This window comes from Clavelina lepadiformis, chromosome 3, assembly GCF_947623445.1.
Source record: "Clavelina lepadiformis chromosome 3, kaClaLepa1.1, whole genome shotgun sequence".
Lineage (NCBI taxonomy): Eukaryota > Metazoa > Chordata > Ascidiacea > Aplousobranchia > Clavelinidae > Clavelina > Clavelina lepadiformis.
Genome location: NC_135242.1, coordinates 21,501,016 through 21,517,305, shown reverse-complemented (window position 1 = coordinate 21,517,305; position 16,290 = coordinate 21,501,016). Strand labels below are relative to the sequence as shown.

Below are 16,290 nucleotides of genomic sequence, written 5' to 3'. Positions count from 1 at the left end.
AGTAACCTACGCGCTGCCAAGTCTGGTGCAACCAACACTTCCTACAATACCAAAAAATAGCTGGTATTGGAAAATACCCCACAAGTAAAAGCCAAATACTTCCGCAATTGACTTAATTATGAGCTTTTATTAGTGAACGATAATCACATCCGATGAAATGAAAAAGTTTCATGGTACAATGCACTTTAGTGAAGGCGGAAAAGACATGTGTTAGAAAACAAAACAAAACATTATGTGAAATGTGAAAGCGAAAAACCAATTGTGAAAGCGCAAAACAATCTTTTAGATAATAATGAACCATTTTGTCGTAAGCAGGTGGCCCAGTTCGTTTTCAAAAATAAGAACTGTTTGGTTTGGAGAATAAGCACGCAGAATATTGACTTTAGCTGTGAAGTTATAGATTTGGATGAGAAGGTATATATCTAGTTTAAGTTTATTATACGGTAATACACAATAACGTACATCAAGAAGTTGTGAAATATAATTTCGAACTAACGATTTTTTCGATATCATAGTGACAGAAAGTATTCATACTTAACCGCAGGTAAAATCGAGCTTGTTTTATCGTACAATACCTTCTTATTTAGGTAACATAATGTTACCGATAGACATCAGCAAAACAACTTTCTTGAAACATTTCTGTCGTCTAAAGAGGACCACAAAGCCATAGTTGATAAATGGGACCCTTTACTTTTTCAATATTGAAAAACATTATATCACAAGTGTATTTTTAAAAGGCCTATAAATTTGACATTTTCTACTGAGATGAATAATATTTGACTAAACAATAATAGTAGTGTAGATACATTTGGTTGAGATAATCGATAGACAACAAAATGTTTCAAGTAACTTGTGAGCAATGTTCCCTCTAATTTTTCACGAGTCTGAGCAAACACACTAACTCCCTGAGCGGTCCCTTGGACCACTGTGAGCAATGTCAGACGAGCCACGTGCGCACTGTGGCCATTATTATGCGTTTATTTTATTTTCAATGCAGGTTGGATTTTTTTCTTGTGCGCAGCACAGATTTTCTGTGCGCGGAGACCGTGTCAGCAGTGCGCATTTGCGCACGCGCGCAGCTTAGAGGGAACATTGCTTGTGAGTTCAAGATCATGAAAAAATCAAAGAAGGTGAATCGCTTTTTTGTATCTTCATGAAGTTTTTAGTTCTTCAACTCTTTGAAAGATCCCAGAAGTCCTCTTTGCGATGCTCCTTGATGTCGAAGTCTTATTCTCATAACGTTTGAAGATGATGAAATGGTTGTATTGGTTTTCAATTCCGTGAATTTTCCCATACTTGTCATTTTGTCGTAGACCTTTGTGATTAAACAAAAAGTACAACTTATATTTCTTTTAAAGTTTCATAATCATTTCCATTCCATACTGTTTTTATTAAGTAAGTGGTCAGATGCAACCAGAGATAAACTTTTGTATTGAAAGGAACAGAATCTCAACAAATCGCCAAATATGATCGGTGCAGTCTCTATAAGTTAATTACTATACTAAATAAGTAATCAATATTTGATTTGAAGACTACTCAGGCCGTCTTATGTAGATGTATTTTATGACGTACCGTTAAAGCTCCCCTTTGGTCCAATGCCAGATTGTGGATACTAAAGGAGATCTTATTATCAGGTGATGTGGTGATTATCCAGTCACAGAAAACATTGTTTGAAGAATTATTATGAGAATAATCGGGCGAAGAAAGAAGTTGGGTTTTTGTATTGGCCACCAGCAAGGCACCACAGTTTGACCGAACTGTAATAAATATAATGCTTAAAATTGAGCACAAAATATCAATATCGACCCTATTTACATCGGGTAAGCAACATTACTATTTTAACTATCTGTGGCCGATAAATCACACAAATTTTCAATTGTTAATTACTCGAAAAGTATACATCATAAACTTTTCGGATTTTTACAGGTTAGTAGCAAAAACATCTGGCTTCCTGTATACAGCATAATTGTAAAACTAAAGAAAGTGCATTTAGTGTAGATTAAGTATTTCTACAAGTGATACATTTCTAGAAGTTTTTCTTTGTTACGCCGCGCTACCACTGTGCTTAATCGCCTGGAAAACCAGCTGAGTGCGAAAAGAGACCACAAGAGAACAGTTAGTCGAGTTAGTTGTGCATAAACGATTAAACGAAAACGATATGCTTCGATGCACTCATGGCGGCAACAGAGAGCAGAATTATGAAAATATGAAATCTCAAAAACTACAAAATCAAACTTCATAAAACAAAAATAGACAGATAGCTGAGCATTTTGTAGGAAAAGTCACCGAATTTTAAGCTTTTACAGCAAACAGTGTAACTGTATGCCACGTTTTGCTGTGACTGTGTGCAGGGTCGGCCACACATAGTATAGATAAGGAGGACCTAAACATATGGTAGAGCTTTTATATAACCCATAGAATAAGAAAAATAGGATGGTCATGCTTGGACTATTTTGAACTTATAGACCAGGGGTGGCCAGACCTGCTTCATGCTCGAGCCGCATATAACAAATTCCAGTTTTAAAAGAGCCACAACACAAACACAATAAAAAACACGAATTTATTCACTCACATCGAAGTGTAGCTATTGATAAACATTAATGCTGCGTGGTGATACTATGAGTCTCCACCTTGGCTATTGGCTTCACCAACTCTTTTTGCAATTATTAGTATAACCTTAACCAAGACTTAAAACTAGGTCAGCCCTGACGTACAGATTCAATCTGACAGTTTACTTAACTACAGTGTATAAGTTAGCACCCTTCTGTACAATAATGTACTTTTTGGAGTGTAATTTGATTATTACTAACAATGAGTCCATTGTTACTACGTGTGACAGAACGTATTGTTTCATAATCGGATCAAACAACTCGTCTAGACCGGGAAAATGCATGTTTAATTCAACAATGCAAATTCATTAAAGAGCCGCAATTAAAGGCTCAAAGAGCCGCATGCGGCTCGAGAGCCGCAGTTTGGCCACCCCTGTTATAGACCATTAAGCTTGATGAAACTTTTTTCAACAACTTGAAAAAAGAGACCTACTTTTTCATATTCTAATGGATGATAATAAGCTCTATACATAAACATATTTTTTGCATAGCAAATCCAAAGTACTACACTGGTGAATCATTTTAAGAAATACAACTTGCTACAAAACTGAAACAATCATTCTTCTTGGTGTCATGTTTTATTCGTTTTTCTTTAACATTTTGATACATTTTGATAACATCCTTTAACACTTTGTGTGCAGTTAAAACTATATTTGTACTATAGTTGGATTTTTATAAAGTGTTTAATTTTGTTTAAATGCTTAACGTTTACTGCCTCGTTCTTGCTTCAGCAAACATCATCTATTAATCTTTATGATGGTCACTTGTGTTACATTCTTTTTCTAATTATTTCTTTTTAGCGCTTGTATTTGATTTTACAAAATCTTTGATATTTTAATTTTACAAAACCCGAGTCGTTTTGCTTAAACAAAGAAATTTTATTTTAAGTCACACTTTATCAATGTGCTCGAACAAAACTATAATAAATTTTTATAACTGCTTAAATGTATTTAAAATGATTTGACACGTGTCAAGTCGAGTCATTTAAAACAATGACTCGATTCAAGTCAAGTCTTTTAAGTAGTTTCCTTGAAAGGAACTTAAATCAAGTTTATGTTTTAGTTTCAAAACAGTAACTCGAGTCAGATTTGTTATATGAACGGCTACTACAGAAATAGTGAGTTACTTCATAATAAATGTACAAAAATGCCATTTGCCAGGGGATTGAAAACTGATCCTACCGTCAACCATCGCATGTTTTGTATTAGTTCTGGTCACGTACTTACCTTGTCGATATGTGGCAAAAAACCCTCGACTTCTTGCGGAGAAAGCTTTGGGTGCTGTGTAGTGAAGCTGAATTGTATTTCCGCTACTAGTCAGTCGAAATGTGTTGTTAACGCCGCTAGCATGGCCAAAATTAACATCTCCGCTCAGTACCTGAATACGTGTATTTACATTATTGTGAAGTATACAGTTTCTTAAATAATAACCATTTTCTGTGAAAGGTGAGGGTGGTAAAGGATAAATTTGTTTCAGGAATGTTTTTATCCAAGTAAAGGTAATTCCTATTCGTTATGACTCACGGCTTTACCTGAACAAATCCTGTTTTAGTGAAAGTTTGCAAAGTCATTCGTATATTCTTGCCAGGTTGGGCGTACAAAGTGTAAGTGCATCGTTGGTAAATGTTGAAAGGAAAACCTTCGTAGTCAGGCGAGGCAAGCTTCATCGAAGCGGAACCGGTGAGATTGTAAGTGACGTTGCATGGAACTAGTGACAAGATAATGCTCGACATTTTTTTGTTTTTATTTGCTGATGCAATGAGAATCTAGACTTAGTTATTGTTGTGCAAGCATAGTGCTTAAATATTTAGCCAATACCTTGTCTAAAGTAGGAATTAAAAGCAAATGATTTTATTCCGTATGAAAGTTGATTAATCGCAAATCGATTTTCACTGGACACAAAAGCATTACTTTCGTTTATAAACTTCCTGACAAGTTTTGGTCCATCAAATATCTATTAAAAACATAACCGATTTTAAAAATGAATAAATATTCGAACTGCAGTGAAATGAATTCTAATTTACCGACTTGTATATTGTAAACTTGATACCAAGTGTTCAGTGAAGTATAGTGAACTATGTAAAAATAAAAAATTCGTACAACAATCAGCAACATTTTGTTCCTGACGCTGGGGAACAATAATAAATCTCGTGTGGGCATTTGCAAGCATTAGCGCTGTACACATGTCACGGGATTATTTTTATGCACCTGTTTTGTAGACACCACATTATACACCGTCTTTCTTCTTTCTTCTTATGCATGTTCACGGTCTGCCGTGTTTTACTTGTTTATGTTCTTTTACTTATTCTTGTACACATGTTTTTATCAAATTTCTTGTGACGTCTCACGTAGTTACCCCAAAGGCCTAATTAGTATCGTATTTTACGTTCCACGTTGATTCCTTCATCGCGTGGAATTTGTTTGGTGTAGTTCTGTGCTCGGCTGGGCGACGGTTGTCGGCAGTTACGTTTTGGTTTTAGAGTAAGATGGATGTTTTTATGAGAGAAAAAGCTATTAAAAGTTAACAAGACAAAACCGGCTAAGACACTAGCCGTTAGAGCGGGAAGATTCCTGGCTAAGGAAAATCTTGGTTACACACACACCTACCCTACCTACCCACTGGATCGACACAGTCATAAATACATTGTGCTTTGCGTACTGCATGTGACCGAATACTTCCCATGTTACTGCGCGTTTTGGATGACTGCATAACCCGCGCTGCAAAATTTCTGCCCCGGCTCGAGAACATTTGCAGAAGTGAACATTCACATGACAATAACAACAACATGAAATACTGTAATGTGCTCATCTTTCTGACAAAGCATCGCAAATCAAAAAACATGCTTCATTACCTCAAGGCATTCATCGGCCATTCGATAAGCTATTGAATTGCTGTACGCACTTATGTTCAACGCAACTGCGTACCCGGGTGATGACGTAATATACCAGTAACAAAAAACTCGATTGGAGCCACCCCCGATTTGACCGTTAAAGGAAAAGTTTGTCCATTCGTCTGTGGCTTTAAACTCATCGTAGCAAAGAGGATTTACTTAGGTAAAACAAAATTCAAAATCAATCTCGAAAATGTAATACTTAAAAATTTTACTTGAGTTATTTAATATAGTGTCGATACTGTATGATGCTCAATTTTCAATAAAGCTTTATTAAATGAGGCTCCTGGGCTGTTTGTACTTACTCCAACCAAAGCTCGCTCGGAAACCATTTCTAGACTTAGTAAAGTTGGTGTAATATCGTATCGTAAAGCTTCCGTTAGCCATGATCGGAATATTGCTTGCTTTTGCGATTTTGTAATTTCCAAGAAGTCTAGGACCAGAAAATACCTAAAATTTCAAAAGTTTCATTTAATTTCAAATCTGCAAGTTCAGAGGAAATTGGATTTATACAACACTTAACTGACCTCCAATTGATCGCAACAATCACTCATGCGAATTCTTTCCAAGAGAAGCCGAACCGGCCAGCCTTGTGGACGATGGCGTGTGATCGTCCAAGTGCATTCCATTTCCTGGCCAAATTTTTGCAAGAATATATTTCCAAGATGGAAGAAGGTCGGTGGGTGTATTTTCATGAAATAACCATAATATGGAAGGTCGTATTTGCAAACTAGAAAGTTTGGAAATAAAAGATTAAAACGTTATTGAACTCTATGATGGAAACACCCAAATATGGCCTTAAGACTTTAAGATACAATTTGTCTTATGCTGGTTATTTATTTAATGATTTTAACTTGTATTTATAAACTTGCAAAGTTATCAGTTAAGCGTTTAGGCGAATCGGGCACTAAATGTAACTCACCTTTTCTGTGAGAGATTCGAAATCCTTTGCTCGCCACACTTCCGTCGGTGTGATATCTGACAAAAATTTCTCTGTCATAATGGTCCACCTCAAATGTTTTTGTTACATTGCCGGAGAGTTTTGCGAGAGTGGTTAAATTTTTCAAAAAAACCTACAAAAGGCAAAAAACGAAAAAAAGTAAAATAAGTTGTGCACGAAGACAAGAAGACTTAACAGCAAAAGCGAAAAGATGCGCGATTGGTATAACCCGCCCTCACAGTCACGAAATCACAGCAACTTTCAGTATCAACTTCCACTTTTAGCTCCAACCCAAATGAATTCTGGGATTTAAATTGGTACAAGCAGTCAAAATTGTGCTTTTTTCCGTGAGGATAACCGGGTGACGTCATCACATTATATTCCGTTCCAAGTGTTGGATGTAATTTCTTACAGTTCTCTGATAAATCATGAAAGTCATTTATCATTCGTTTTCTTTTAAGTAATATAGTATAGTGTGGCTATGCCTTTTAGTATCAAAAATAGTTTCCATCTTGTTAGGCAAACTGTAAAAAATGATGAAATTAAAATGGCAGATAGACTGCAGATGTATATAAATTTTGTGATCATCGATTTTGCGTAAAGAATTTTAAAGAACACGGTTTTCTAGAATGAGCTTTTCTACGTTGAAACTCGGTAAATCCATAGACATATATCAAGGTTAGCATACCTCGGACAGAACGGGGAAAAACCTCAGCGTTGCATTTGTTTAAAATCGTTTTGAATGGCGAAGTTGGTTTTGTTAATGTCGCCATACGACGTAACCAGCTTTGGGTGTGACAGGTGGCGTTGCTTTTCGGGAAACAGTTGTCCGTGACTGGTCGGCTATAAGAAAATCAAAAATATTACCTTATTGACAAATCTTATGAATTTTTTACAAACGTTTAGAAGAACAAGTCGGGCGTTCGTCACATTGTTTATTAGAACATTTTATACTGCCACAAAGTTCAAAAGTTTGTTCAAAAGTAACGGCATTATGTTATGCTAATAATGTTAATGGTAAAATTTTGTGTAAATATGGCTGTAGATATGTCTTAACTAAAAATAACAGCAAAGGAAGGCGGAATGCAAGACCCCCTATAACATTAAATAAGTTACAAGAAAAATGGTTTTCAAAGGTCAAAACACTTGACAGAATAGTTTCCATAAAAATACCATAGAACCTACATCTCACATGCCCAGTGACTCTGCAAAAATCCAAGCACCGATTTAAGGTCAAATGTTTTAAAATTTTTTCCTTCTTCATTTAATGACTTTGTGAAGCAATCTTCATATTTTCCTGAGATTTCGCTTAAACACGTCTGGTCGACCGATTCACCGTCATGTTTTTTGCCATTTTCTAAGTAGTATAGCTACGGTAAAACTAGACAACCAAAAATTGTGTTTGTTTCTATTGACGATTACAATTAATTTCTATAGTTCTCAATAAATATAACGCACCAGTCGTTGAATTAATCTTGCGATGCTTCATACACTCAAGTAAATGTGGAAGAAGAGCAGAGTTTGGACGAAGCATTTTTCTAACAGCTGATCTCCAACATTTTTTATTGTTCAGATTAGCCGCTTTGCTGTGTTATAATACACTATTTCAAAAAGTAATTGTAATAGATATAAACACATCGCCATGACATCGACATTTATAAAAAGCTTTTTGAAACGTTAGGCACTTATCAGACAAGATAAATATACAGTAACTTTCTTCTGCCAATTATTGGCGGTACATTTTGTCCAACAAAAGTAAGCATTTCATGACGTGACACAAGTATCACATGAATTTATGCACCAACTCACGCGCATGTGACGTCTTCAGTTTCAGCAAACCAGCGAGTATCAAGAACAACAAAGTCAACGATGGATTTCCAGCTTCTGTAAGTTTCTCCAGCCTAAAAATCGTATCGTAACATTGAAGAAAACAGAGTCTTTCAATTTTGTTTCAATTTCATTGCACTACAAGGTCGGTCTTAGTCACATTAGATCTTACAGAATCAATCGCCTCACAAACATCACTTTACCTCTTTTGCAAGACACTTGATAAAATACGGTCTCATTTCGCGAGTGCGATACGATACATCTCTTCTGTAAACTTTCACCTTTTGCTGAAAGCGACATGCTGCAAAAAGTCGAGACGAGAATTAGCTTTTTCATTCGATATTGTGTTAAGTTACGAACGATTTTTCTAGAAAATTTGTTGAATATACTCCTATGTACAGTAGTAGGCTATAGCTTAAATAAGAAAGATAGGCAAAACATTTTCTACCATTCACTGTAGAGTCTATAAAATGAAGAACAAAAAGTAACACAACTGTTCTTCTAATTCTCATGGCAAGACTTGTAGGACTTGACTCATCAGAAACGCTTTTACTGATACGTCCTCTGAATGCAAGTACTGTATTGATTACAAGATATATATACACGCAACTGTTAAAGTTGTTAAACCAGCGCACAACCTAACGTCGCAAATAACCTGATATAAATCAAACTTTTAAATGCTGGAATTTTTCGCTGGGTGGTTACCAATAGCAAGCAATCGAAGAAACGTTCCATATTTGTTAAAACAAGTTAAGTTTAATAGCTGCAACTGGTGCAACCTGCAACAGCGGCAACTTAGCATCGGGCAAAGTCTGCTTATGTCAGTTGTTTGACTTTCTGAGTTTGCATTTGTTTTAATGTTTTGGCCTTTTCCGGCATAGCCATATACATTGTTCTTTTCTGGATTGTTATCAATCTATATAAAGTCTATAAATCAGTTAATTGCGGAAGTATTTCACCTTTATTCGTAAAGCAATTTTCCACTATTACTCGATTTGCCAAATGCCAATTCTTAGCAACACTCGTTGCTGCAGAACACATTGTGTGTTGAGAATTTAAGAGTTTACGTTGATTGCTTTTTATTGGAAAGCATCCAGCGAGAAATTCCAGCAATTGAAAGTTTAATTGGTGTTACGCTGTATACAACATTAGAATGTGTGCTGACAAAGTTAACAGTCGTGTGAATATATTGTGTGTTGTTTGTATATCCTAAACTCATTGCATTACTTGCACTCAGAAGTGTAGTAAATGTGTTAGTAACTTTTTTTTGAAGAGTGGAACTTCTCAAAGTCTTAGCATGAATTATTGTGTTACTTTTTGGTCTTCAATTTACTAATTCCACTGCAAATGGTAAGAAAATAATTTACCAATATTTCTTTAATAAGCTACCGCTTACTATACTGTATAGGCGTTATATTCACTAAACCATGGTGGTCCCAACCCAGGCCCGCGGGCCACATGTGGCCCGCAACATCATTATCTGTGGCCCGCGGAACATCAATTAATTCAGTGGTTACTAAACTTTTTCTTTTCAAGTACCAGTACATTAGTAGGCTACTGCTACTCGTCAGTAGGTTGCAGTACTGTATCACAGTGAACAGTTTTGGGTTTTCGTTGAACAACGTGGAGTGTTGCGTCATAAACGCATGAAACCCGAATAAAGCAATTGTGACACAATGCTCTCTGCGTATCCTGAAAGTTCTCGCAAGGTCTATTACTGATAAAACTGTAATTTGTTTTACCATTTCTCGAAGTGGTTTATAAGTTATTCTGTTGAAATGAGTGTTAAACGAAAGTTGACCAATTCAATTCACTGATGTAGCCTACTATGTGTGGCCCGCAAACAACGCTCAAAATAATATTGTGGCCCCAAATGCTGGCAGATTTGGACCACCCTGACTAACCTATCGAGAAAAATAGGTCATGGGACAAGACACTACTTATAATTAAACAGCTGATGTACGAACTTCAAACTAAGAACATGAATTATGCCCTGTTTTATGAACTTTATTTTCAGGCTTCACCCCATTTTGTCATCTCAAACTTTGCAGCTCGTCGCTTCCAATGGATGGTGAGACGCTACAAAACAAGTAGCATTTAGATGTTTATATGACTTTGAATCACCGCCAATGTCATTGAATACATTTTACTAAAGTCAGTTCACGGGATCGAAAACCAATAATACCATTGCAGTATCTTCAAGCGTTATGAGAATAAGACTTCGACATCAAGGAGCATCGCAAAGAGGATTTTTGGGATCTTTCAAATAGTGGAAAAGCTAATGACTTCATGAAGACACAAAAGAACAATCCATTTATCATTCTTTTATCATCTATCTAAAGATGATCAAAGACAGATTTTACAGATCTTCGAATGTGACCTTTTGTTATGGCAGGTTAATTGCGTTGAGTGCAACAAATGTATGCAGCATTTTTTATTTGCAATTTCATTTCAGTTTAATTCTTTAGGCAACTCAACAAATCGAAACTTAAGGTGACAAAAGCAACGTATGCAAAGTAAATAAACTTGTGATATGATGAATTAAAAGATTTCAAAATGCTACACACAGAGATTTTCCTTTGTTATTACTACACACAGCTCATAAAAAATGGAGTGTATAAATAGATGCTGAGCCAAATACAGACGTTCATTCGCATCGGCTTGTGGCTTGCTCAAGCCATCGATATAATTTCGAAGTATTACGACAAAAATGATGATTGTTTTTTAATGTAGCAATTATTCAAATCACTTTAGCAACGAAAGATATTATCACGTTCGGTTCGAGATCATTGCTTCCCGTCTAACTCCAGATTCTGTTTGGCCAAAGAGATTTGATTATCAGGGGAGGTGGTGGTTATGCGGTCACAAACGACATTGTTTGAAGATCTATTTCCATAACCAAGCGAAGAAAATGGTTGAACTGTTGCATGGGTCTCCAACAGGGATCCACAAGCTATACGAACTGCGACCAACAAAGCTTTTTTAAATTTGGTAGTTCAGACTTAATAGCTCTTTAAGATGTATGCCTAGTAATCAACGGATTTGCACCAAATAGCCTACAAGAGGCTAGGTGTCAAAGTTAATTTTCGCAAATACTCATTAACTTTAGAATATCGACAACAATTCACGAACTGAGAACATGAGGTTACCTTGTCGATACGTAGCGACGAATCCTCGACGTTTTGCAGAGAAAGCTTTGGGTGCTGTGTAGTGAAGCTGAATTGTATTTCGGCTACTTGTCAGTCGAAAAGTTTTGTAAACGCCGCTAGCACGACCGAAATTAATATCTCCGCTAAGTACCTAAATACAAAACGTCATGATAGTGTATCAAAACAACAAACTTTCACTAAAGTGTTTGAACGCTGATCTCTTTATAGAAAATGATTCGGCTTGCTCTAATTTCAAACTATTTGTGGCCTAATCTATTTTGTTATAACCTCTACAAATCCTTTCCGTGTAAAAGTTTGCAAAGACAATTGTATATTCTTGCCAGGTTGGGCGTGCAAAGTGTAAGTGCATCGTTGGTAAATGTTGAAAGGAGAACCTTCGTAGTCAGGCGATGAAAGCTTCATTGAAGCGGAACCGGTGAGATTGTAAGTGACGTTGCATGGAACTAGTGACAAAGCAATGTGTCAGTCAGAGTTTCGCGTTTATTAAAGCATTAAAAATAAGAAATAACTACTAAACTAGAAATATCTCGCGGTAACAGTTTGCTTAATGTGATATACAAAAACACAATTACAGTGTATATAACTTGCTGTTAAACAAAGTTACTAACTTACCTTGCTTGTAAGAAGCTTGCAAAGCAAACGACTTGAAGATGTAGGAATGTTGACGAATCGCGAACCGATTTTCACTGGACACGAAAGCTTTACTGTCGTTTATGAATTTTTTCACAAGCTTTGGTCCATCAAATATCTGTTGAAAACAATAAACAACAAATTCAATTGTATGACAGGGTTAAAACGAAAAACGTGGACCAAAGCTTTGTTTTAAGTTCTGCAGATGTTAGATAGGATCAACAACTGTTTTGGTTGAGAGATTTTCAATTGAAAACGCGATACAAAAATCAGCAAACTTTCGCAAAGTTATCATAAGTATCGCGCCCTACAAAAGCTTCCAATTTTAAGCCACTACAAATAGGCTAGTATAACGCAGAAAGCTTCTTTACCTCAACGTTGTCGAGCTCGTAGAAGGGTGATGGAGGAATATTGCCGTACGCAGTTATATTGAGAACCACTGCGTAACCTGGTGATGACCTGATATACCAGTAGCAAATAACCGGTTTGTAACCTCGCCAAATAAGTTGACCTTCGGTCAATGAAAAGTTTGTCCAATTATCCGCAGCTCTAAACTCATCGTGGCATGGGGGATACACTAAAAAAAAGAATAAAATGTTGTTGTCTTTGAAAAACGTTTGGTTAAAATGCAAGACATAGCTTCAATGATCAGAATGTAGTCTATAATGCATTTTTCTGGAATATTTGCGGATGTTTTGTGGTATTGGTTAATGTTTTATAAAGAACAAAAACACATTATAAAATGGTCTTACGAAGTCTGGTGTTGCAAATATGGTACATAAACTTACTTCTACCCAAATGGGCACGAAAGCCATTTCTAGGCTTCGTGGAGTTGGTATAATATCGTATCGTCAAACTTCCATTCGTAGACACAATTGGAATATTGCTTGATTTTGCAATAGTGTAATTCCCAAGAAGCATAGCACCATCAAATACCTAAGGCAAAACTGCAACTTAATAATACAATACAATAATACAATTTTGTATTAATTTCAAATTATTCTACAATTGTGATGTAATTTGTTTTATAAATTTTACAAAACCGAAGCTATGCCATACCTCTAACTGTTCGCAGCAAACGCTCATGCGAATTCTTTCTATGTAAAGCACAGCCTGTGTCCCAGGCGATGCAGTGATCGTCCACTTGCATTCCATTTCCTGACCAAATGTTTGCAAGTTTATCTTTCTGAGATGATAATAAGTTGGGGGATGTATCATCCATACAGATCCAAGAGCGGGTAGGTTGTATTTGCAAACTAGAAAATAATTACAAATAAATATTTTTGACCGATTTAGACCAATGTACGGATAACTAAAATATTGTTAAGTTGTTTAGGCCATCAGCATTACGTCACATTTAATGACGTTAATATCTAAAACATCTTTTTATCATTTTTTAAATTTAAACAACACAAATCGACTTACCATTTCTTCGAATAATTCGAAACCCTTTGCTTGGCACATTCTCATCTGTGTGATATTGAACAAATATTTCTCTGACGTTAAAATCAACTTCAAATGTTCTTGTCACGTTACCAGAGAGTTTTGCTAGGACGGTTGAATTTTTCAAAAAAACCTACAGAGAACAGAAAAAGTAAGGAAATATTTGGCAGTGTTAGAAGAAATCATTGCACAAAAGTAAGATTTGTGATCAATATAATTAAGACAGTCTTTTTCCCACCGTCACAAAGTCACAGCAACTTTCAGTATCAACTTCCACTTTTAATTCCAACCCAAGTGAGATTTGAGATTCAAATCGGTACAAGCAGTCAAAATTGTGGTTCTCTCTATCAGGGTAATCGGGTGACGTCATCACTGAACTTTGCATCCCCAACGTTGGATAACTTTCTTCACAGGTCTCTGACAAAGTTCAAACATTCTTTTAATTTCATTGACGAAAACAGTTGTAGCAAAAGCCATAGTGCGAGAGGTTCAAAGGTGGCAGGCATTGCTTCGCAAGTTTCTTAAAGACACATTTGTATCAAAGGTGATAATCTAAGACGGTCATTAACACATTACTTAGACCTGAAATAGAATGGATAAACATTTCTGCGTTGAAAAGTTGAAAATGTTTATTATTTTTACTTTTATTTGTGAAAACAGTTGTATTAGCAGTGACATATCTTTGTGCCAAAAAGCTTTACGTACGTTTTTTATTTTATACCGTAACAAACATTTCACACTAAATATAGTCTTATAAACAAAGTTGAAAAAACATTCATTTCAATTAAGATAAAACATTTTATACTGAGGTCAATTGCTTTGGTTAAAGTTAACCTAAACATAATGTTCAAAACCTGGCGTTAACATCAAGTTGCTCAAACCTGAAACAGGACGGGGAAAAATCTTTGCGTTGCATTTATTTAAAATCGTTTTGATTGTCGATGTTGGTTTTGTCAACCTCGCCATCCGTCGAAGCCAGCTTTGCGTGTGACAGGTGACGTTGGATTTCGTGAAACAGGTTTTCGTCATAATCGGGCTGTGATAGATTTAACTAATTGATCCAGGCAATCAAATAATAAAATAATACGGAAATGAAAACGAAAAAATTTGAAAACATTTTAGACTTAGATGATAATAAAAATTTGCCAAATACACGGTTTTTTACTTGCAAGGAGAAAACTGAGTTAATGTTTCATTTCGTTTTTATCATTCTGGTTAAAGAAAATTACGTATGTGCTAACATAAGCCGTACATTGAATATATGAAATACACGATTTTAGGTCAGTATAGGCTAAGTTAGAATAAATAACTCTTGGCTTTGTCAAATAAGCAAATCTCCAACTTGGAAATTCTCACATGAGTTAAATATTTGAAACAACTCTAACAGACTTCAGGTTTCGTTGGCAAACTGCTTAGTCCACATGTAAATTCCAGCAATAAAACGCAAGAATCAATGTCTCAAATCTATAAGAAGAAAGAAGCACTTCTACTTTTCACAAATCCAGTGATCCTCCAGAAACTCAAGCACTGATGCGAGATGAAATCTTCTTCTCTTTTTGTCTGACTTTTTCATTGAGTTTTTGAAACAATTCTCATATTTCCTGGGGATAGTCTTACTAGCACATGATGTCTCATCAACTGAATTTCTTCCTTCCTTCTTTTCTATTTTTAATGAAACAAAATTGAAGAAAAATGTGCATTTTGCTGCAGCAAAACTTTAACAACTTAGCTTTGAACAAAATCTGTCATATACTACACACTTGATGTTGAATTTTCTTTAAGTTTGCGATGCTTCATACATTGAAGTAAATATGGAAGAAGAGCAGAATTTGAACGAAGCATTTCTTTAACAGCTGATCTCCAACATTTTGTGTTGTTGCGTCCAGCGGCTTTACTACATGATTAGTGAAATTTATTTAAGTAAATAAAATCTTTTAGATTTTAAATTTACTTTTTGTCATTAACAGTTTAAACAAGTTCATATGCGTTTTAGGTAAATCATATAGGCATTTAATGCAAGGCGAACTTGGTGGCTGCACGAAGTTTGTTATAAACTCTGTGGTAATAATTGCCTTTTCTGAAGCAGGCATCTTGGGCATAAACTCACGCGCAAGTGCCGTCTTCGACCTCCGTGAACCAGTGAGTATCAAGAACCACAAAATCTACGATCGAATTCCAACTTTTGTAAGTTTTTTCCGCCTAAAAATAAAACCTTTGTATGATTCTTTAGCTGGTTGCTTCTGTAAGTAAAAGTTCAGTTAATATAAAACATACCTTGCTGGTAAGGCACTGGCTGAAATAAGGTCTGAGTTTGCGAGTCCTAAATCTTATGCTTTTTCTTCGATATCTCGGCAGCTGTTGAAAGCGACATGCTGCAAGAAAAGATAACTATTTCATTTTAATTGATAGCGAGTCATGAAACTTTTTCAAAAGAATGTGGAAGATATTCTGGTTTTCTGCCCACTTTAAATTTACATTATCGAACATTTTTTTTCTGGACTCGTTGTACTTTTACTATTAATTGATAAACATTTTTTTGAAAATAAAGTCTTACCGTTAATTGCAGAAACAGCAAATAGAAGAACACAAAACGACACAAACCATCTATTAAGCTGCATTCTAAGCTTATAAATAACCTTTATAGCAATAGCCTGTATAGCTTTGCAAAGTAGCTAGCTCACGACTGGAACAAATTTTCTGATCTTTCCGTTACCTGTCAGGCATTTTTCGTGCGAAACGAGAAAAAGTTAATCGTGTGGCAACCAAGTTTATAAAGTAATC

General features: G+C 35.6%; 2 protein-coding genes across 2 annotated transcripts; both read right to left on the bottom strand.

Moving 5' to 3' along the window:
- Nucleotides 1-260: 260 nt before the first annotated feature.
- Nucleotides 261-8,957, bottom strand: LOC143450590 (cubilin-like). The gene is made up of 16 exons (XM_076951196.1): nt 8,715-8,957; nt 8,470-8,567; nt 8,249-8,340; nt 7,898-8,025; nt 7,625-7,796; nt 7,128-7,282; nt 6,679-6,857; nt 6,422-6,572; nt 6,027-6,229; nt 5,805-5,949; nt 5,461-5,657; nt 4,427-4,562; nt 4,141-4,316; nt 3,836-3,986; nt 1,573-1,757; nt 261-1,315 (listed from the first exon to the last, which is right to left on the bottom strand). Exons 1-16 carry the CDS (start codon nt 8,776-8,778, stop codon nt 1,163-1,165), a joined length of 2,385 nt encoding a protein of 794 aa, XP_076807311.1. The 5' UTR covers nt 8,779-8,957; the 3' UTR covers nt 261-1,162.
- Nucleotides 8,958-10,440: 1,483 nt separating this feature from the next.
- Nucleotides 10,441-16,248, bottom strand: LOC143450715 (cubilin-like). Its single transcript, XM_076951370.1, has 15 exons — nt 16,064-16,248; nt 15,784-15,881; nt 15,617-15,708; nt 15,270-15,403; nt 15,000-15,171; nt 14,391-14,545; nt 13,748-13,926; nt 13,492-13,642; nt 13,126-13,322; nt 12,855-13,002; nt 12,438-12,643; nt 12,049-12,184; nt 11,704-11,879; nt 11,416-11,566; nt 10,441-11,228 (listed from the first exon to the last, which is right to left on the bottom strand). The coding sequence occupies exons 1-15, from the start codon at nt 16,125-16,127 to the stop codon at nt 11,053-11,055; spliced, it is 2,235 nt and encodes a 744-aa protein (XP_076807485.1). The 5' UTR covers nt 16,128-16,248; the 3' UTR covers nt 10,441-11,052.
- Nucleotides 16,249-16,290: the final 42 nt, after the last annotated feature.

Bases quoted from the DNA above. Each gene is read 5' to 3' on its own strand.
- LOC143450590 (XM_076951196.1), bottom strand. From the start codon at position 8,778: ATGAGAATTAGAAGAACAGTTGTGTTACTTTTTGTTCTTCATTTTATA. The intron at 5,950-6,026 runs GTCAGTTAAGTG...TTGAAATTTTAG, and splicing joins ATTGTTGCGATCAATTGGAG to GTATTTTCTGGTCCTAGACT. The intron at 1,758-3,835 runs GTAAGTACGTGA...TATTTATTACAG, and splicing joins TTTTGCCACATATCGACAAG to TTCGGTCAAACTGTGGTGCC.
- LOC143450715 (XM_076951370.1), bottom strand. From the start codon at position 16,127: ATGCAGCTTAATAGATGGTTTGTGTCGTTTTGTGTTCTTCTATTTGCT. The intron at 15,709-15,783 runs GTATGTTTTATA...TTTTATTTTTAG, and splicing joins GCCAGTGCCTTACCAGCAAG to GCGGAAAAAACTTACAAAAG. The intron at 15,404-15,616 runs GTGAGTTTATGC...CTAATCATGTAG, and splicing joins GTCGAAGACGGCACTTGCGC to TAAAGCCGCTGGACGCAACA.